The following is a 21,835-nucleotide window of genomic DNA, read 5'->3' as shown; positions in this document are numbered from 1 at the left end:
TACACCTCGTCAAGACACGGTCTGTGATGGAAATGTAAAAATGCCACAGGTACATTGACAACTGGTTATCATGTGACCTGCCCAGGTCACCCAGGCTGTGTCTGCTGCAGAGACAAGGGATAAGTGCCTTATCTGAGCAAACCTGTGTGCAGGGTGATAAGTACTGGGCTGATGACATGTGACTAATGGTGAAAATGTGTGTGAGGATGTGAAAAGAGAGGAAATCGGGAGTGCTGCATGTCAGATGATGTTAAGGTTGAAGACTGAATTAGTGGGAAAGTGGGACCATTTTAGTTTGTAGACTTTGGTCTTCATTCATTCATTTTCAACCACTTGTTCCCGTTCGGGCTCGCGGGTGACTTACTTCGGTCTTCAACTGATTAAATGTATTCTTTATATTTTTGATATGTCAAATATAATCCCTCACTGTTTTATATTTAGTTATATTTAGTTTTAATATTATGGAAAATATAATAAATATTTGGAAGTAAAGTAAAGTACAGACATAAGTTTGAATGATCCAGAAGAGAGATTCCCTGCGAGCCATGAGAGCCTTGACAGGGCTGTGCTACATGATTTAGATACATGTTCACACAGTACCGAGGACTCTGCACCAAGAGCACAGCCAATTTAAATATAGCAGACTCCTGGGAAAAGGTTTCCTTGAAATACATGATATATGGCAGCCCTACAGGCTTCAGCGTAGCATGAATGCGAACAGGTTTTCCAAGGCAATAGCCACTTCTGCTCAACTTGTGCCCATGTTTTATACTTCATTAAATGTAACCTCTAGTACATGGAAACAAACAAAATAAATGTCACAAAAATAAATTATAGACACAGATTGAAGCAGATGAAATGTGCTGGTTGTATGAACGATGTAAATGTGAGCGGCTCATTGAACAAACAGAGCTGTTTAAACAGTGGGAGGATCACAATGTTCTGTAATGGGACTTGGACCTTTCTGAGAACTGTTGCCCAATGTCCTTTAGTCAGTCACTTTCCTTCTCTCTGATCGTAGTTTAAAGTGAACAAATGAAATACACACAAATAAACACAGTCTGTCTTTATTTACAGTATCATGAGTGTCACTTTTTGGGAGGTTTCGAAATAGACATGTTATTGCTTTGCCTGGGATGTTTCACAGTTTGGCATTAAACCTATCTATCTCCTTGGAGACAAGCAGGCAGGCCAAATTATAGATCAGATCTGTGGAGAGGCAACCAGTCTCACAGTAAGAATACATATTTTTATCTAAATAAAGACGCCTGAAAATGTGTAAATTTAATGACATACAAGGTTTATGCCATAAGCTTTAAACATTTCACTTATAGCAATAACATCTCCATTGAGACAAGAAGAGGGCGGACCCCGCACCAGAAAGTTACATAGTGCCGCTTTAAGTTACTTTTAAGTTACTTTAAGTTATTATTTCAACTTTGCTTCTCAAGACAGTGGTAATGCCTTGGAATAATAAAATAAGGTCAAATAAATGAATTATTTACACTTGTGAAACATTTCAGATCTATATGTTTAATCATTGAGGTTGAATATCAAACAGGTTATTCTCATAACAGGTTATTCTCATTCTCATAATGATGCCTCACTTTCTGAAATTCACTTGAGATGAAGAAGTTAGACGGATAAAATGCATAAGCAGATATCCTCGTCAACAGTCAAAGGTCAGACCTCAATGTGGAAACCTTCCAGCTCCGAGCCTGTATATGTTTGTCTGCATTCCTCTTTGTCACATTGAAATGTTCTATATGACATGGGAGGACTGAGAGGAAAATGATGCCAAAAGGTCGTTCCAAGTCGGTCGTGATCAACCAGATCAACCATTACACTGAATGGATTTACACTAACTTTTTGTTCATCCATTATTCAAACACAGAATAATGTCCCAATTAATACATATAAGGGCCATTAACAGAATCACAAGTTAAAGTTACACAGCACTTAAAACACTTTTTTCCTTTTTAGAATCACAAAGGAAAAGTTGAGCTGAAACTTATTTTGATAAACTTTAGATGACTAACTGTTATGGCAAAGAAACACACATTTACAGAGGAAATCTATGATTGAAATAACAACGAACACTGACATCTGCTGGAGGGAGGCTGTAACATAGCACTGTAGGGCAGTAAATCAGAGCCTAATTCAGTGGTTCCCAAAGTGTACTCCTGAGGCTCCAGCAGTCGCTAGTGGGGGGCGCGAAGTGTGAGCTGGGGGTCACGAGATGAATTCATAATGTCATTTAAAAGTTATGACACTGCATTTTTTAGTTGAAAACAGTATGTGTTGGTGCAATAGTGACAGATAACATAATACAATACTAAAATATATACAAGTAATCCGAATTTGAAAAATGTACAACTTGAAATTATTACAGACATATATCTAATTTCAATGTGGGGGTCCCAAGTCTGTTGTATGCTTATTTTGGGGGGTACCGGCCTGAAAGGTTTAGGAACACCAGCAATGTTTATTAATATAATTCAGAAATAATTGAATCAATGCAAACTATGTTCTCCCTTGTAATATGCAAAATATCTAGTTATTTATTGTGGGTTTAGGAGAAAGTTAATGAATCAGCATATGTTATGGAGATGATGGGCAAGATGTTGTGCCTATGACATGTCATTCACTAAATCTTTACATTGATTTTGACAAAGCATTTGGTTCAATTTAGTAAGAAACATAAATGTACATGCAAAGTTTAGAGGACTACTAAACAATACGTCTCTGATACGGCTACACTAGGTGGGTTCTCACTAATCTTTGGTTTCTTTAAAATAAAAAATACTAATCTGAGTTGAATCCGTGCAAGTGTCTGAGCGGTGAAGGGGAGCTTTGAATGTGACAAAACTAAGAGAGATTCATGAGTTAGTTAAGACCGTTTCTTTCTGTTTTCGCCATTTTTGAAGTTGGCTGGTCTAATCTTCATCTCAGCAAATTCAATTGAATGTTCATGGCCCTTCCAGTGGAACCAGTTTATACCCTGTCAGAAAGATACAAGATATAAGTCCCTAAAACATTTAGACAAAAGACAAATAGCCGGTTCATCACATTGTACTTGCCTTACTATGAGTGCTATCCCCATATTTTCCCATGAGGTTGACGCGGTGACAGTTTTTATACCAAAAAGCGCCCTTATAGGACAAGGCACAGTTGGTGACTGCAATGTCATTATCATTGTCATAAGTGGAAAAAGGTCGGCCTTGGTGGTATATCATTGAGTCACCTGTTCAAAAGATTTGCAAATGGGTTTAGTACATGTTTCATTCATCTAAATAGAGGCTGCACAATTGTTTTGTGGGATAAAGGTAATGGACATAATGTACCTGCAGTGCCACTATATGCTCCTACGTAGATTTTGTATCTGGTTCTTGGCTCTGCGATACTGAACTTGTCATACTTTGCATAAGCTGACTCCCCACTGTCTCTCAGGTCCACACGGAGCTCATAATGTCCAGAAGAGGTAATTTTATGTAAGTTGGAAAGACCTATAAAGCAGAATTGACCCGTACATCAAAATATAATGTATATTATAATATAATAATATAATATGTGTAACGTGAGTGTAACAAGTGTGTGAAATAGTGTGAAAGAAGAGAATCATACCGAGCCAAAACTCATTACTCATGTTGCCAAAGCCTGCTGTGTAGTTCTTCCAGTTTCGAAAGAACTCCAACTTTCCATTCTGACGTCTCAGGAAAACCTGTGTGTCAATCAAAAATACCAGGTAAGTGTACTGAAGTGCAGTATTTGGACTTAACTCTCTGTACTCACCAGCCATCCGCCCCCATCAGAGGTCATGTCACAGTGGACCTGAAGAGGCTGGCTCTCCTCCCCTGACACGTAGATGGTGTAGAGACCAGAGAGAGTTTCTCCACTCAGGAATATCTGGGCACAGTCCTTAGGGAATCTGTACATTTGTCCAGCTAAAAGCATAAATCAACATGTTTTAATGCATTATAGAAAACACAACAGACATAATGCATTATTATCAATCCTAGATGTTTGTGAAGAAATATAATTTGAAGAGGATTTAGATTAAATTAAACTGTCAACATTTCTAAGCACAGTGCATCTTACTGGTGTTGAATACAACGCTGATGGCTTGACTCTTCTGGGTCCCCGCTATGGCCGACAGCTTTACCGTGTACTTGGTGGAGCCTGTCAGCTCATCCATGTGGTAGGATGTGGCAGTGGGGCTTAGCACAACCTCCTGTGATCACAAACACAGAAGAATGAATGAAACAAGTAGATGTCTATTGACAGTCTCCATGTACATACCCTGATGGTAGCATCAGCGGAGGAAAAGGTTAGAGTGTAGCCTGTGACAGCAGCCTGCGGAGGGCTCCAGGTCAGAGTAGCACTGTCCGTTTGAATACCAGCAGCAGTCAAGTCCTGAGGAGGGTCCACATCTGAAACCACACCACCACACTGTACTGTTCTCTGTTCAAATGTTTTATCAGTCTTACTTTTTATGTAAATGGACAACAATGTTGTAGACATACCTGTGGTAAATTCTGTAAAAGCAGGGTCACTTTTGTGAGCTTCTTTTACAGCTGTAAGTGCCACAGTATAGTGTGTGGCTGGAGCCAGAGAGGACATCTCAAACTCCACCGTGTTTCCAGTGACATGCTCCACCACCGGGGCAGCTATATTGTCAACACAATGACATTATCTCAGTTGTAGGGGTTGCAAAATACATATTACATGTAAGGAACCATTCAAGTACCAGCATCCGCCCGGTAAGTAATCACATAACCATCCACTGTAGCCACAGAAGGCTGCCACAGCAGTGTAGCAGAGTCAACAGTGACATTTACTGCAATAAGCTGTCCAGGTTTGTCCAGTGCTATGAAAAACAAAAAGTAATAATATTTTACATTCCTCAACATACACACAAGTCAAGTAGCACTGAGTGAGCAAAGACACAAACCAGTGGTCACAACATCGGTGCTGTCACTTTCCTCCAGGCCCTTCACAGCATGTACTGTTACTTGGTAGATTTTGCCTGGGATCAGATTGGGCAGCAAAGCCTCAAACACGCTGCCATCTACAGTCAACAGAAGTGGACTTCCTGTGGGTAAGCATTGGACATTTGTACTCCATATGAGGAATGAGTATGAAACAAACAATAATAAAACAAGAGGAAACTGTTTCCTTGGACAAAAGCTTTATGTGAACCCAGAATTGCAACATCTCATCAATTAAAGTTATGTGTACCTCCTTCAAATGGCAGATAGGTGATGCGGTAATTATCCACAGGAGACTGAGGCTTGGCCCAGTGAACAACTGCTGAAGAGTCAGTCACTTCAGAGAAATGAAGCCCATGTGGAGTGGCCAGACCTATCAAAGAGAAAACATGTTGATAGTAATCAATGCTCGAGTGAAAATAGACATAGTATTGGACATGCGTAGAGCAGCCTAAGCAGAGAGGCAAAACGATTAGTGCTGTTTGCACAGAAAAGCCATGCGGATCAAAAAAATAGCCGTTAGACATTGTAGTGTTGAGTAAATACCTGTCTGGGCGATGCCAGTAATACCCTGGGATCGCCAGCCCAACTTGATTCCATATAGTTCAATTTCATACTCTGTGCCACCCATCAGTCCTTTTAAAACCAGGGTTCGCTCATCACCATGAACACTGTACTCCTGTGGGCGTGCTACTCTTTTACTGTCTCTTAGTTTGATCAGAAATCTATCAAACATGTCCTCATCTGCCGCCCAAGACAAACGGAAACTATTAGCTGTGACATCTGACACAAAGAGATGCTCCACCTCAGGCTCCGCTTCTGCTCAAAAAACAAACAGTGTTGGAATACATTTTTGTTTGCTGAAACTCCTGTGTGATAAAAAGATGGTTAGATAGACATTTGACTTGATTATCTTCAAGTGGCCATGCTCAAGTGTAAGGTTAGGAATAAGGTTAGGAAAAAAAGACAATAAACATTAATGTCATGTCAGTCTCTGCACATGTGTTTGATAAAGATGAAGTAGGCAGACAGAATATCGGTAACTACAATATTATCAAGGACCGTTTCCAAGCATTCAGAGCAAATCAAATATTTCATGCTTGAAAATCACTTTTATGTGTATAACAAAAGAGGTACAAGACTTCCCTTAGACAAAAGAAAGCAAAGAATACACTAACGTCTATCAAGTCTGTAAAAGAAGAACATTTGAGATTAGTATTAGGCCCAAGTTGTACCAAAGCTGCACCATCATCGTGTGAAAATATAAAAAACTTTGTTCCTCCAAAATTTGAATTTTGTAGATTTTGAAATGGTTGTTATTGTTAATAGTGATGATGAAACTTCAGCTTGAACAGGTCCAGAATGCACAAAGAGCTGTACGAGACCTTTTATTGGACCCTGATTGGCCGCAGCAAATACCTGTCGCAGCCACTGTGGTGAGAGGTCGAGAGAGGAGGCCGGACTCCGACACTCCAGTCAGCCTGACCTCGTAGCCTATGCCCGTGATGAGACCAGAGATGTCCAGGTGACCACGGTCCCCTGGTACAGTGTATTCCTGAGGCTCCAGCAGCCAGCCTGAGTCTGTCACTATTACATTAAAATGACTGAAGCCACCACTAGAGGGCGTATCATTGTCCTGCTGATGCTGCTGATGCTGCTGATGCTGCTGCTGCTGCAACTTGACTTCCCATGATACACGGAACCCATAAGGAGTTATGTTGGAAACTGTCAAGTTTTCCACCTTAGGTAAAGAAGCTAAAGTGATTGAGCCCCAGAACACAGAAAAGAAATAAGAGGGAGAGCAAAATATATGTATTAGCAGACTAATGAGAGCAATGGTTGCAAAAGCATTTCCAATTTCTAGTTAAAGTTAGTTAGAATTAAGTGGAGTTTGAATAGACGGTGTAATCCCTCATTCGCCCAGGAGTGTTCTATTGTAGAAAAAGTTGTAGTCATCTGGACTTTTTTAAAAACACTACGTTTCGACTCTCATCCACGAGTCATTCTCAAGTTGTTAAGAGTTTTACATTCAGGATTACAGAGCCCCGTGCATCTTCATCTTAAAGCCAAAAAACATTCTTTTGAAAACAGAGAGGCAAAGATTCTGAGCAGAGCAGATGGTTTGAAAGAAGAGTCAAGGAGGCCATTTTTGTTTAAAAAAAAGAGAACCCCTCATTAAACAGGAATGGAGGTTTAAGGTTCCATTTCTATATTTAATATTCAACAGCATTTTGAAGCCAGGGGGCAGCATGAGTATTGGGCATGGGTATTCAGATGCTCATCCAGTACTCAACAGTGATGTCAGCAATAAGGACTTCTATGGCTATATTGCAGGACTGTTAGGGTAAACAAAGATCATTCGTTTCAGGGGAAATCTAGAACAGTGAAAACGAATAGATAAACAAGACAAGCTCTCATCAGGAGGGTTACTCAGGGCTTACTCAGCTCAGAATTGGATAAATAACTGAGTTCACAGACTAGATCTGCAGATTGTGAACGAAAAGAAGTGTCCAGATGACTACAACAGAATATTTCTCTAGTTATTGAGCTTGATTATATATATATATTTGCCATTGGAAGGAAGTAATGATGTGTTATTATAAACCATTTTATCCCTGCATAATAATTAAACTTTTTGTTGAATAAAATACATAGTACCTGTTGTGGCCTGTGCTAACACAGAGTTAGTATGGCGCCCGTGTGAAATACCGTACAATTCAATATCATAGTCAGTAGCATCCATCAGGTTGGACAGGGTAATATTACGGGCATCTCCAGGCAGAGTAAACTCCAGTGCTTCAGAAAGCTGCTCTGAGTCACTGACCCGGACAACAAAGCCATCAAAATGGCCTGAAAGTGTATTCCAGGACAAGCTGAGGTTGTGTGGGCTCACTGAAGAAGCAGCTATGGTCCCCAACTGTGGGATGCTCTCTGAACAAAAAAGACAATGATTCAGTTACATTGTTCCCATCTAAACTGCCTGTACAACTCATGCAGCAAAAAGGGTTGTAATGTTATACCTGTGATAGCCACAGCATATAGAGGCTGTATAGAGTGGTCATTGCTGCTTGTATAAAGCTTAATATCATAGCTTGTGCTTGCTTTAAGTCCAGTCATGACCGTGGTATGAATGTCTCCAGGCAGGACACGTCCCATTGCCTGAGAGGGCACTGCGGACTCTCTGACTTCAACTATAAAGTTATCAAAGGACCTGTCCCATGTCTGCCACAAGAGAGTGAAGCGGTCTGAGGTAATATTAGTGACAACAAGTTTGGACAATTCAGGCTCCTCAGCTTCAAGGAAAGAAATAATGTTGTATATTATTCATTTTGTGCAAAAGGTTTCAAGAACTTGCATAGAAACTTGTGGAGAAGAAGCCTATATGGCATTGTACTAGCCAGGGCCCAACCAATATGGCATTTTGTGGCACAATCATTTTTGCTGTGTGTAGAGGGCAATTTTAAACAATTGTATTACTGTTCCATTCTGTATGTAAAAAGTGAACTTGTGTAGAGTCCATGCATATCAACAAAATGTTGGCGCAAGGCTGAGATTTCTCTAAGCGCACTTATTCTGATAATATCAGACAGCCGAGGTACTGGTCGGGCCCTAGTACTAACATCAGTCAAAACAATTCAAAATACCTGTGGAAGCAACAATACTGATGGCAGTGGTTCGAGATCCCTTGTACATCCCATAGAGGTAAACTATATAGTCAGTGCTGGGCCTGAGCCCTGTGATGTCATGGGATTGTAGGTTTCGGGTTATATTAAATTCCTGAGGTTCTGTTAACCAATCAGAATCAATGATCTCCAGTGTGAAACCATCCATCTTTCCTTCAGTGCCATTCCAGTGCATTGTAAAGCTCTCTGAAGTTATGTTAGACACATACAGTTTGCCGACCACAGGTTCACTCACTAAAGAGAGAAAGATAACATTTTATCCTACAGTGACAGTAGCTTGTTAATGTGTATCTAAATATCACCTTTCACCCGCCAATAATCCAACATATGTGTTGCTGTATTAATTAGGCTGTGTTTGCTATAGTCTACTATACAGTGAATAATCATGTTTTAGATCAATATTTATATATGCAAACTGCATGCAAAATTGTAGAAATACAAGAGAAGGAAAGATTGTCTCAGAATGAGAGGACTCAGTGCTGAAGATGTTGACAGTATGATCATGTGCTACTGAAACGTCACTACTGTTCTCATACACTGTGAGCACTGACAGTGGGGAAATGATCTCTCAAGGTTAATCAATTGGCCCATGAAGGAAGCTTGATGGAATGAAATGAGGTGGCACTCAACTACACTGAATGATTGGTGAAGTTTTTGGTTTGCTTTTGCAATCATTGCAGCATGGTAGCAATATACCTTGCTTAATGGGATGGTAAAAGAGGGGATACCATGCAAGTGACCAAAGTTGATAGATGGAGTAGAATGGAAGCAGTGAACAAGGAGACTGACAGGGCAGCTCTTTGCTCCTGATGGAAGACCCTCTCTCAGACAGAAACAGTGGCTGGAGGGTATGCACGGAATAGATGACTGTGTATTTTATTAATATGTCCTTGTCTCATGCAGAAGGGTTAATATAGCAGATCCCCGGAATTAGTTTGACCTAATGAATTAAGTGCAATCACAAGCTCAAAGTGAATGTAGCAAATAATGGAAGGAAAGTAATGTTGCATATGTCTTGAAGCGTGTACCTGTAGTGGCCTCAGAGTAAGTAGGTTCAAGGAAGGAACCTTGATACATCCCATACAGTCCAATTGTGTAGGTGGTGTTTGGAGTCAGCCCAGATAGGACCAGACTGAAAGCACCTCCTGACAATGTCAGGTTCTGGCTCTCTGCCATGTTGTCCAAGTTGGTTACCTCAAGGACAAAGCTGTCAAAATCCCCACCCATGGAACCCCAGGATGCTGTGATGCTGTCCCATGTAATGTCAGAGAGGGTGAGGTTTAGCACCAAAGAATTGCTCTCCTCTGGTGAATAGACAAAATGTATCAACTTTGCAGTAATACACGATTTACTGAATACTGGTAAATACGTATGCATCCTATAGTTAAACCAATACTATGCCATGTACCTTTAAGGGAGGGTATATGTTGAAGTAAAGTACTTTTCTCTTGTACCACCCCTTTTAATGGATACTTGTTGTGTTTATTAATTTTGTCTTTTGTCACTCTTCTTGGCAGTGTGTCAGCATGAAACTGTGTATCTGTTATATTTGTAAAGATAAATTCCTCCATTATAGAGTGGTCAGGCTCCGCCCCAGAGCCCGTTACAGTAGCGTCATTGGTGAAGGTCCTATCAGAGTCTTGAAGACTAGGGTCTGGGGCGTGACCTTTTCCAGAATCCCATTCAGACTGTGGGGTTGAGGGGGCATCTTTAATTTTCAATGAAAGTACATCAGAAGAACTGGATCTGTGTGCTAAAATGTTAAAGTGCATGTTATTGATAGCTGGGAACCACTGAAAAACATTTATACACATTATGGTTTTGTTTTTATCAGATGACAAGTTATATATGCAAGCTAATATTATATATAATATTATATATATATATATATATATATATATATTCATAACAATAATTACAGTTTCACTCTCACAGACATAATCATTCACTCACAAATGTACAAATGTATTGTATTGTACGTTCATACACTTTATTACTCACCTGTGGACTCAGACACAGTGGCAGGTGCACTCCTCTTGTGACCTCTCTCTGCAGCTAGTGTGAAAGTGTAGGTGGTTCCAGCAGTAAGCGTTGGAACTACAAAGGTAGTGGCTGTGGCAGACAGGTCAAACTCCTCAAACTGACCCTCTTCAGTCACATACATCAGTTTATATCCAGACACCTTCGCCTGAGGTTTCTGCCACATCAGTGTGAGCGATGTCTCTGTGGACTCCATTTTCTCTAAGTTTATAGGAGGGTCCAGTTCTAGTAGAAAGTTAATTCACAGAGGAAGTAGAAAATTAGCACCACATATTTTACGTCATCAAACAGATTCAGAATGAAAAGTAGAGGCAGATGTCTTTCACCTGTGTCTGCATTTGTTGTAGCTGGAATGCTTTCCCTCTCATTCTTCACAGCTGTTACTCCAATGCCATACTCAGTTCCTGGTAACAATCCTAAACAAATCAATAGTTTAGAATTATTATGTTATTGTTAAATCTATGTTTTTATGATTTTTACCAGTAATTGTAGCAGTTGTGGTGTCACCGGGCCCTTGTGGAAACAACTCTTCTCCATGTGCAGCTCCGGAGATGGGGCTGTACTTCACCCTGTAGTTACTAACCTCAGCCTCACTGTTGATCCACTGCACAGTGATGGTACTGTCAGACTGTGAGACAGCGTGCAGATCTTTAGGAGCATCCAAAGCTAAAAAAAAGCACACAAATGTTCAAAGACAATAATTTCCACTTGTTGAATGGCCACAATAGATCAAACCTGGTTTGCAGTCTATTTGTATGAGTAATCAGGCGGCCCGCGTCCACAGGCTGCGGTCTCTCTCTGTCAGTCGTGTTTACTCACCAATTTTCTCAACAAGACAGCCATTGACACTGGATGAATGGGGCTAATCCGACATAGGGAGGAACAGCTGTAATATTAATATATTTACCTGTAGTAAATGTTGCGGTGACAGGATCACTGTTGCTGTCTCCAGTTCTGCACACCAGGGAAACTGTGTACTCAGTGTCTGGCCTCAGGCCTTCAATACTGCTCTGGTGATCTGGAGTGAGGATTTCTGCACTGGTTTGGTCTGAGGGATCAGAGCTTAGTGCATAGGACATAATGACCCTGTCTGTGGGAGGCACAGGCTGAGACCAGCTGATCAGAGCAGAGGAAGCCGTCACATCCTTCACCTGCAGCTGCTGAGGCCCTTCAATTCCTGACAAAAATAAGGCATTATGGTGCATTTCTTTTGTTCTGTCACAGGTAAATGTTGAACTGGCTAAAACAGACTCATAAGTCAATTCTGGTGACTATCTACAATAAAATAGAAAATGTATGTTTCCTTTGGGTGATGGCAAAATAAATTGAATTGACAAATCTGTGGTTGCCAATATGTGCATACAACTACTGCCAACAACACAGTTCCACAACCACATTCATTCAGGAACGCACCAACACTATGCCAGTTAGAGGTGGGATCAACATCTGGGTTCATGGGCTAAAGCTCTACCACTGAGCACTGCTGACACATGAAATATAACTATTTATAAATAACCCACGTGTTGTCACCCTTCGGAAAGTCTGGGGTCCTCTTGTATTGTTCTTGATGATGTTAACTGATACTTCATACTCCTGGCCCGACCCAAGACCTGACTGGACAAACTGGCTTTGTGAGGGTGGGACAATATTCAAAATTTTTCCATTTTCTTCTTTCTGTAGAAGAAGAATACATTTATTTAAAATTTAAAGACAACATTATGTGAAACACTAATAAGTAGATTATTTTCTAAAGCAAGCTTGAATAATGATAATTCACAAACCATATTGCGGAAATATATCTCCCAGCCATCAAAGGGGATTTCTAGCTTGTCCCAAGATACTTCAACTGAAGTCTCTCTTACAGATGTGAATATTACTCCCTCGGGTTGAGGCAAAACTAAAGGCCAGCAGAAAAAGATGGTAGTTACCACTCTGTATTTAGCGTAAGTGGCCAATTATCATTCAGATAATTTGGACGTACGAGTAGCCACCCTGGCACTGACTGGCACACTCTTTTTGCTGCTTAATACAGCAAAGACATTGATGAGATACTCAACGCCTGGCTCCAATTCTTTGATAGTGGCAGCAGTTTGGTCTCCAGGAACTATGAACGTCTGGTACAGGTCCCCAGAACTGGTGGATGTCACAAGGTACTCTGTCACCAACATGTCATTGGTCCAAGACAGGTCCACAGTGTCCTTAGTAACCTCGCCCACCATGAGATCTTTCGGTGGAGACACTGAAAAATACAGGTAAAACTGTCATTTTTATGTTTTTTTTTCCTCTGTTGAAATATTGGTTTCTTACCTTCAAAGCAGTCATCTCCTGTGTATCCCTCCTCACAGAGACACTGACCATCTACACACTGGCCATTGTTATGGCAGTTGTTGAGGCAGCTTACAGTTGCACAGCTTTCCCCCTCATAACCATTCTCACAGAAACATTTCCCTTTGATGCAGCGCCCCCTGTTGTTGCAGTTATCAGGACATACTAAACCCGAACAGTCATCGCCAAAGAAGCCTTCTTCACAGATGCATGTGCCATCAAGGCAGTAGCCCCTTTTCATGCAGTCATTGGGACAAGCACTTTGACTGCAGTCTTCTCCAGTGAAGCCCTCTTCACAGATACACTGTCCATCAATGCAGCGGCCTCTGTCTTTACAGTTGTTGGGACAGCTCAGCTGGCTGCAATCCTCTCCGCTGAAACCAGCGTAACATCTACAGTGGCCTTTGATGCAGGTGCCTCGGCTAAAGCAGTTTGAAGGACATGTTCTGATGCTACAGTCCTCTCCTGTGAAGCCCTCATGGCAGACACACTGTCCATTCACACAGCGCCCCTTGTGGTGACAGCTGCTTGGACAAGATAACTCAGAACAGTCCTCACCCTGGAAACCTACATCACATGCACATTGTCCATTTATGCATTGGCCCCGTGTGTTGCAGTTGTTCACACATGCTAACTGGCTGCAGTCCTCTCCCTGGTAGCCCACATCACAGATACAGACTCCATTGAAGCACGAGCCTCTGTCACTGCAGTCATTGAGGCAAGTGAGCAGAGAGCAGTCTTCTCCGCTGTATCCGGCTGTGCAAACACACCGGCCCTCCACACAGAAACCATTTCCATGGCAGTTATTAAAACAAGTGCGCGCCCCACAGTCCAGTCCTGAGTAGCCCTCGTCACAAAAGCAGGTACCATTTACACAGCGCCCATTGTCGAAGCAATCATTGGGACATGTGACCTCAGCACAATCCACTCCACTCCAGGGATGATTACAAATACAGTCTCCATCCACACAGAGACCACGGCCAAAGCAGTTGTTCAGACAATCTGCCTGCGAGCAGTCTACTCCAAAGAAACCTTCAGAGCAGACACACAGACCACCCACACACTGTCCATGTGTCCCACAGTGCACAGGACAGGTCTCCAAAGAACAATCCTCTCCAGAAAACCCTTTGAAGCACTCACACGTCCCCTGTACGCAGTGGCCCTTGTCGCTGCAGTTCTGGGGACATTCTGGTTGGGTGCAGTTGGGTCCCTTCCAGCCCGGCTCACACACACAGCTACACATCTCAGCACTGAAGTTTCCATGGCCATTACAGTATGGCCTGGTTCCTACATCACCTGAGAGAACATCAAAACATAATTTAGAAAACAGTCAAACGTCTTCACTATATTCACATGATTCTAAAGTTGTTAAACCAATTGCTCATGTAAGTAGTGACTTACCTGTTGATTTTGTATTGCAACATGGAGAGCTGGCGCTGCACTGCACGTTTAAAGCTGACACTTGTCTTTCAAGCATTTCCAAACGTTTCAAAAGGTCCTTCAAGACAGGCAGGTCTTCAGCGCAGCCACAGGCCTGTCGAGGGATGTTTATGCGGTGAGTAAAGACAACTTGGTTGTCTCCATGGACAGTGTGCTCAAGGATGGGATGTCCTGCAGAGGCTGCTGCTTTCATAGGATACATCTGTGTGCTTCCTGGAGCATCCAGGTCCACTGTACAGAGGGCACTGGCAGGAACATTGATGTTGTAAACATGGTTGAATAACACAGACTTGTTTGTATTGGGGAGGCTGATGTAATGTTCCTTTGAGGACACCACAGTCTGCCTTCGATGTCTCAAGATTTTCTTCAGCAGCTCAGCTTCAGATAAGGCAATAAAAAAAGTCAAAAGTAGGCTCCCCGGAAGTCTTCTCATATCCATGCTAGTTGATGAAATAATCTTTTGATGATTAATAATCTGTGAACAGAAGACAATATTTTTGACAAAACAGCTGAAATATTCACAAACCAACTGAACTGTGCCATTATATAATAGTAATTACTCCAAATCATCAGGACTAAATCCCATGAATCAGATGACACGCTATAATGTATGGGAAGATGTGGAACTAATGAAAGGTTCAAGATTCTGAGTAAGCAGAAGTGAAAATGTTGTGTTGTGAAAGTGTTGCTGAGAAACCATTTGGCTCATGGCCGAGTTATTGTGGTCAAACATTGAAACATTATTGTCATGCACTTAAATTAGGCCTGTGAAGTTAAATGTCATTGTGACCACAAACTCACCACTGCGTCTGGTTAAAAGATTAAGAATATTTTTGATTGGTATCTGTCTGATTTGACTGTAAATGGGGAAAAACAGCCTTCAAATGTCAATAAAATAGAGGGTGAGAACATTTGCTTATTTAGGGTGGAAATGTTCATGAGAAAGTGTAATTTTTCTCTTGTAACTCCAAATATTAATACGTTTTTAACATTGAGTATCTTCTACCACTGGAGAATTTTTGACACAAATATCATTCACGTCCTTGAGAACTAGGTCAGAGGTTGAAACCAAACACTTTCCATCAATCTTTTGTTTTTCTAGTGCTCTGATCTTTGACTCTACAGCTGACCTGACCCCCTTCAAGTCATATTTCTTACTTAATCTCATGCTTTGGCTGTATATATGACAGTTAGCTTTAGTTTCACAAGTTGTTGAACATCTGGAAAGTGAAAGCGATAAAAGCATATTTTGAAGGGTGTCATAAATCTGCAACTATCAGCGTTACTCTGCCATTACTCTGACAACTTCAAACATACAGTAAATGTGAAAAAGAAGTATGTTGATCTTTAATTATCTGGCGTATCACCCAAAGTGAATCACTGCCAATTGTGCCCAATATAACAAAAAACAGCAATAACATAAAACAAAATAATGTACCATTGTATATTAATAGTCGAGCTGGGGTTGGGCTAGGACACGCTCTCCCTCTCTTTGGGCATGGAAAAATAATTTGGACATAAAATTGAAATAAATATAACTTCACTAAGCTACAAACCAGAATCCTGTATGCATCCTCTAATGTTGGCAATAGGAAAGGGAACTTTCCCGCTTGGAAAAGTGAAACTGGGAGTAGACATCTGTTTTGTCTGGTTGAAGAAACAGTCATGGTACCACCTGATGGTTCAGTTCTCCTTTAGACGTTAGACAGTAATTGTACTACTTCATGCATTATGTGACGGTTAATTTGATTTATTATTTTGCCAGCTGTGTGTGTCTCTTATATTGAGAACAATATAGTACAACGTGTCTGGACACTTTAACTAAAAACACATGTGTGGAACATGGCACTGTATACAATTTCAGTGTGTGTGGAATGCTGAATTAAAAGTAAACCAAACCTTTAGTTTAAACCAAAAAACATAGACAGTGTCATTATGCACAATGTATTTATGAACATTTTAAAGTTTTTTTGTATAATTTAGCAATTTTTTTTGCATTTCATGTAGGTGTTTGAATGAACTTCTAAGGGCACCTGAAAATCACATCACAAATGTTGATTGGAGCAGCACATTGCGCATGTATGTATATATTTTAATAGAAGAAAAGGCTGACCACCATCACTACAAAAGGACTCCAAGCCATTCAGTGTATTCAGTTATTTGAAGTCACATAAGATTTATTAGCTTTTCTATGACCAAGAAAAACTAACCGTGTCTTAGACACAGAGTAAATAAACTAAAGTGCCATTAATTTAACATTTAAAGCAAATAGAAAAACAAATGTAGATGAGACATTTTTAAACCGCCATGCACAGTTACAACTGGATATTTGGACTTACACCCCACAGCCACAACAATGAGCCTATTACACTGGGGAGTATTCCTCAGCAGCTCATCAGCACCACAGATCTCAGGTTTGGCAGCTCCTTCTTTCAGACTAAGGAAGAAGTTGCAGCATCCACAAAGAATGCAATGCAAAAAAAGACCATTGGACTTGACCAGTTAAAAAAATAATAAATTACATACACATTTTATGAAAATAAAAGTATTTTGACAACTCACCCTTTTGGTTTCTGAAGTCCATTAAATGTGACAGCTTGACAAGAGGAAGGGAAGTGCAGCTTGGCTTTCTTGTGTCTTTGAGCTCTCCACAAGGTGACAGCTGCTTATCTGTTTCTTCACAGCCCCGGCTCCAGGCTCCACACTGCAGCAGAGAAGGAGAGAGAGTGTGGAGGAGGATATCCTTTAAATGTGAGGAGAGTTTTGGGTCAAACCCCCAGTGCTTAAACCCCAACCCTTACACAACCGTCAATCCCCGACACAGCCATTTTCCTTTTCTGTAGCTGAGTGATGCATGATTGGCCTCTTGCCTCTAAATGAGATGCCAGTGTTACAAAGAGTCATGACAGACGGGCCAGAGCCTATGGTTTGGCAGCAAAATTAGAGGGGCTGATGGGAATGAGAAGAGAGAAACAGACAAAGGGAATGTCTGTCCTTCATAGACATATTTTACTGACACCAAATCTATCTTTGCGTCATAAAATACTTTAAAAACCTTATTAATAAGCATTAGAATTTTAAATGATACCAACATTTCCTAATATTGACTTTTGGATTATCACTGATATTACCTGAAAGGACATACAAATTTTATTAAAGATAACCCAAACGTTAGTTCTTTCTACAACATTCCACCACTAGATGGAGGTGTGAGCTACTCCTTGATTAAAGCTGGGGTGATTAGTAAATTGTGTGTTTTCCCCCAAAGAATATATTGTAAAAGTTGCTCATTATGACATAATGAGACTGCTGCGTGCTATCAGAATCAAATAAGTATTTTATGTCTCATTAAGACAGAAAACAAAGCTGAAAGCTACACTCTGATTGGCTGCGCTCGTATGGTCCACCCCAGTGTCACTTCACCTTTGGAAGAATGCTTGTTTAAAGCTGTGCAGTTTAAAGTTGTGCATGCAGCCAAACATGAACGCTCCTGAATGTTAGTGATGTGCCAAAGGGTTTGTGAGCGCAAGGGACAAGTTAAACAGATTTAAAATTACGGTTTTGCTGAGTGAAAATCATATACCGCAGTTCTCAATAACGTATCTACTGCACTGAAAGAAGAAATGGTGGAGCAGCAGTGGCGTCTTTAATTGTGTTTATGAGTGCAAATACAGGGACGACAGGTGATAATTAGCCATGAAATAGTGTGCAGTGTGTTTTATGCATTTGTCTGGTTTAACATGTAGTGTGTGGCCAAATCCTTCAGATCCATATAAACATGGATTTAATAAGCCCAAACACTGTATAATATGTAATTTTGCAAACGCAAAATAGTGTAATCACAGCTGAGGAATTATAAATAAGACCGTTTCTTCACTCCATCCCTCGTCAAATGAAGCCTGTATGAGTATGTATTTAAGTTATAAATGAAAGACCTCTCAATACAACAAGCTCATTTACTGATTCAGTGAAAGAGGACGACTCACAAAAAGAGACATTTTCTTTTCAGACGAGACTTGTTGCCTAGTAATCAGTGTCTCACTACAACACAAACGACCCCTTTTACAAACATGGTAAAAGAATGGAAAAGTATCTTGATTTTCACCCTATTAACCAGCCCTGGTATAGTGCTTGTATCCAAACATATCACAAATACTATTTCAATTTAGCAAAAAAGTAAATACATATATATTATATATATATATATTCTACAATGAAGAATCCCCTAAATTAGTATGATAAAAATCCTATGTGCAGTAGTCTATGCAGAGCGGGCTAACAGTGGCTCCAGTGAAGTCAGTAGTCTGTCATTCTGTTTGCAGCAGAGCTCTGTAATCCTCTCTTTGTTTATCACGTTCATGCCAGAGGAATTCTGTGTCTGGTTTAGAGGATGGAAGTGGCAAAAGCATCTCTTAAATGTGTTCATGAGCAGTTTCAACCGATTAATCGTGTCCAGAACTTACACAGGGTCGTAACATCAGTTTGTGTGTGTGAGTGTGTATTTACCTTAGTCAGGCTGAAGGTTGGTTACTTCCAAAGTTGAGGCATTGGGCCATCTCAGTTCAGTTTTGCCGTGCTCACTCGTTGTGCCTGATTCCACAGTGCTGACACTTCCCACAGTGGCTCCTCTTCACAAGGGAGACTGGTCTGCCATTTGTTAGCAGCTCCTCTGAGTTATCCAGCTGCAGGAACTCTGTGGTTGGCACACATGGAAAATTGGTGGAAGCATGAAGTAATTGTTCTCACCACTGTAAAGCCCAGAGCGGCCTGCCTCTATGACGAGGTTACTGGTCACTTTGTGAACAGAGGAAACCCGAGACGTAAGGTTAACATTTCCATTCATTACCATTCCAGAAAAAAAACAGCATTTTTATATGTGCTTTGGCTGAAAGTAAAGGGAAAAATACAGATTGAAAAAGTTGTGAGGGAGGTGCTCTGTGTTCTACTCAAAATGAATAGAAAACTAATCAATCAACACATCGTCTGTGTAAGGAATATTCTGGAGTACAACCTTGCTTAATAAGCATCAGCACAAGGATCTTAAGATGTTTACTTGTATAAATAAGGAAGGTGTTCTTTTGCTTTAATGTGATGGCCTGGCATTCTAAAGAGTGCATTTTCATTAAAAACACAGCAGAAAATGCTAACTATGACATTTGAATAGTAAAGATTTTCTCAATAAATGATTTGATTGGTGTGTCCCCATGACATATTAATGGCTACCATATTATCAGAGCTATTTCTGGAAATATTTTCTCCCTACATATCAATAATGTCTAAAATTCATTGAGCGTGATTGGAAACTGAGAAGTAGAGTTGGAAATGGTCAAATCAGTGAAATATTTGTGACAAAACTGTGACAGCTGTTTGGAGCCAAACTGAGAAACTCATGAGTGCTGGTATTTCTCCTTCCATACAGCACAGCTGTGCTCACGTCCTGCTCTGAGTTATGTAGGAAACACTGGTGAGGTCAACCTAATATGTTTATGCACTTTATATGAACCAATCTGTAAAGACTCAGTATCACGTATGACACACAACTACAACAGATGATATTACAGATCAGGTTTGAAAAGTTGAAAAACTCCATTGCATTTTTATACAAGATATTACGATGATGTCTAAAAAATTTTTTGGATCCTTGTACAAAGACTGAAACTTAATCGCTCTTACCTTATTAGACTTTTATGGTTGAAATCGATCCATCTCTTCACAAAAAGGCGTCCCGTGCTCCAGTGCATCAGTGTAGTTGATATGTAGATGGGTCATCTGGCTCCACTGCAGGGAGCCTGTAAAATAAATGAACTCAAATCAATAGAGCTAATAAGCTTTGAGCCGAACAAAAGAGGTTTGTATATCCAGACTGGAGATTAAATCTGGTCTTTGAAAGGGACCAACCAGTGCATCGTAATAAAACTGAGGTTTATATTAGGGTTTTAGTATGATGTTATTTTGGTCCTCAAAATAAGTAATGTATTCAATTTAACCAAACATAATTGATTATAAATGACTAAAAAGTGTTTTTTGAAACACTTTTCTGAAGACACTGTGCTTTCCTTGGTACACTATTGATTTAAATGTCATAAATACTGAATGTAGGGGTGCACGGTGGCAAAGGCGGTTAGCGCTCTTGCCTCCCAAGAAGCAGATCGTGGGTTTGATTCCTGGACCAGACCAACATCACATGATCTCTCTGGGTGGAGTCTGCATGTTCTCCCCGTGTTACCGTGGGTTCTCTCCGGGTTCTCCGGCTTCCTCCCACCGTCCAAAGACATGCATGTGTTAGGCAAAATTGGTGACTCTAAATTGGCCCTAGTGAATGAATGTGAGCGTGAACTGTCTGTACTATCTGCGACAAGTTGGCCACTGTCCAGGGTGTACCCCGCCTAAGGCCCGAAGTCACTGGGATAGGCTCCAGTCACCCGCGACCCTGAAAGGGACCAAGCGGTAGAAAATGGATGGATGGATGGAAATACTGATTGTTTGTTATTAGGTCATAGGATCCTAAAGCTGCTTTTATCAATGTGAGAAACAGTCCGGCTCAACTTTTTTAACTGACTTTGGACAAGAGAATCGTTGGTGTTCCTGCATGTCACGTTTATCTGTTTTCTCACATTTTGACAAATAGTAACAATAAAGAAATGTAAGCTACAAAAATGATTTAAGTTTCTAACATGGGCGTATGTGACATATTTCTCCATATGTAGTCTGTGGTTGTGGGTCATAGCGTGAGTGTCTGCATCCTGTTTTTAATTATGTATTGACATGACTACAGGGAATGACCTCCTTTCTATAGAGGCAGGCTTTTGGTCAAATGTTCAACCTTTTCAGCCTACGGTTGAGTCGCATTCCACAAGCAAAACATGACTTGAATTTAGTGGATCTGTATTTATTTAGCCAGCGTGGCCTGAAAAACCATAACTTTATCAAACATTGGCCTATAGACTGCAAATACTTACTGACAAACTGATGGCATGGCTTCCTACAACAAATCAATTACTACTCATACTACAGTAATACATCATATGCAATGCAGAATCAGTATTCAGATATTTATTACGATTAAATTACAATCTAATACAGAAAAAACTGCCTCCTAGAATGTGCCTACAAATGGCACAGACATTACGTAAAATACCCAGCTACCACTAACTTAAGCACCAATTATTGTGTCTGGTCCAATGTTTGGCTTTGACGCGGTTTACCACTCCGTGCGTCTCTCCAGGTGTTACTCTGGGTGTCACTCCGGGCATCACTTTGGGTGTCACTCTGGGCGTCACTCTGGGTGTCACTCCGGGTGTTACTCTGGGCGTCACTCCGGGTGTCACTCCGGGCGTTACTCTGGGCGTCACTCCGGGT

General features: G+C 40.8%; 1 protein-coding gene across 2 annotated transcripts; it reads right to left on the bottom strand.

The window, feature by feature from the left end:
- Positions 1-1,094: 1,094 nt before the first annotated feature.
- Positions 1,095-19,171, bottom strand: LOC140367777 (tenascin-like). Of its 2 annotated transcripts, XM_072454424.1 has the most exons (24): positions 18,983-19,171; positions 17,039-17,180; positions 14,438-14,951; positions 13,019-14,332; positions 12,693-12,950; positions 12,493-12,608; positions 12,232-12,385; positions 11,619-11,888; positions 11,192-11,377; positions 11,038-11,127; positions 10,673-10,936; positions 9,700-9,975; positions 5,535-5,807; positions 5,239-5,361; positions 4,952-5,092; positions 4,748-4,867; positions 4,524-4,667; positions 4,300-4,430; positions 4,099-4,231; positions 3,793-3,944; positions 3,625-3,721; positions 3,345-3,506; positions 3,081-3,244; positions 1,095-3,001 (listed from the first exon to the last, which is right to left on the bottom strand). In XM_072454424.1, the coding sequence occupies exons 3-24, from the start codon at positions 14,913-14,915 to the stop codon at positions 2,891-2,893; spliced, it is 5,157 nt and encodes a 1,718-aa protein (XP_072310525.1). In that variant the 5' UTR covers positions 14,916-14,951; positions 17,039-17,180; positions 18,983-19,171; the 3' UTR covers positions 1,095-2,890. The 2 variants fall into 2 exon arrangements, with proteins under 2 accessions (XP_072310525.1, XP_072310524.1); XM_072454423.1 differs by lacking the exons at positions 1,095-3,001; positions 3,081-3,244; positions 3,345-3,506; ... (10 more) ...; positions 17,039-17,180; positions 18,983-19,171 and adding exons at positions 6,002-6,743; positions 7,647-7,919; positions 8,009-8,281; positions 8,633-8,905; positions 10,080-10,424 and having other exon boundaries at positions 13,019-14,329.
- Between the last annotated feature and the right edge of the window lie 2,664 nt (positions 19,172-21,835).

Source organism: Eucyclogobius newberryi, unplaced genomic scaffold (assembly GCF_026437365.1).
Source record: "Eucyclogobius newberryi isolate DKJ021-1_F unplaced genomic scaffold, fEucNew1.0.hap1 SCAF_2, whole genome shotgun sequence".
NCBI classification, from domain to species: Eukaryota; Metazoa; Chordata; class Actinopteri; order Gobiiformes; family Gobiidae; genus Eucyclogobius; species Eucyclogobius newberryi.
This window is presented reverse-complemented; position numbering and strand designations above follow the sequence as displayed.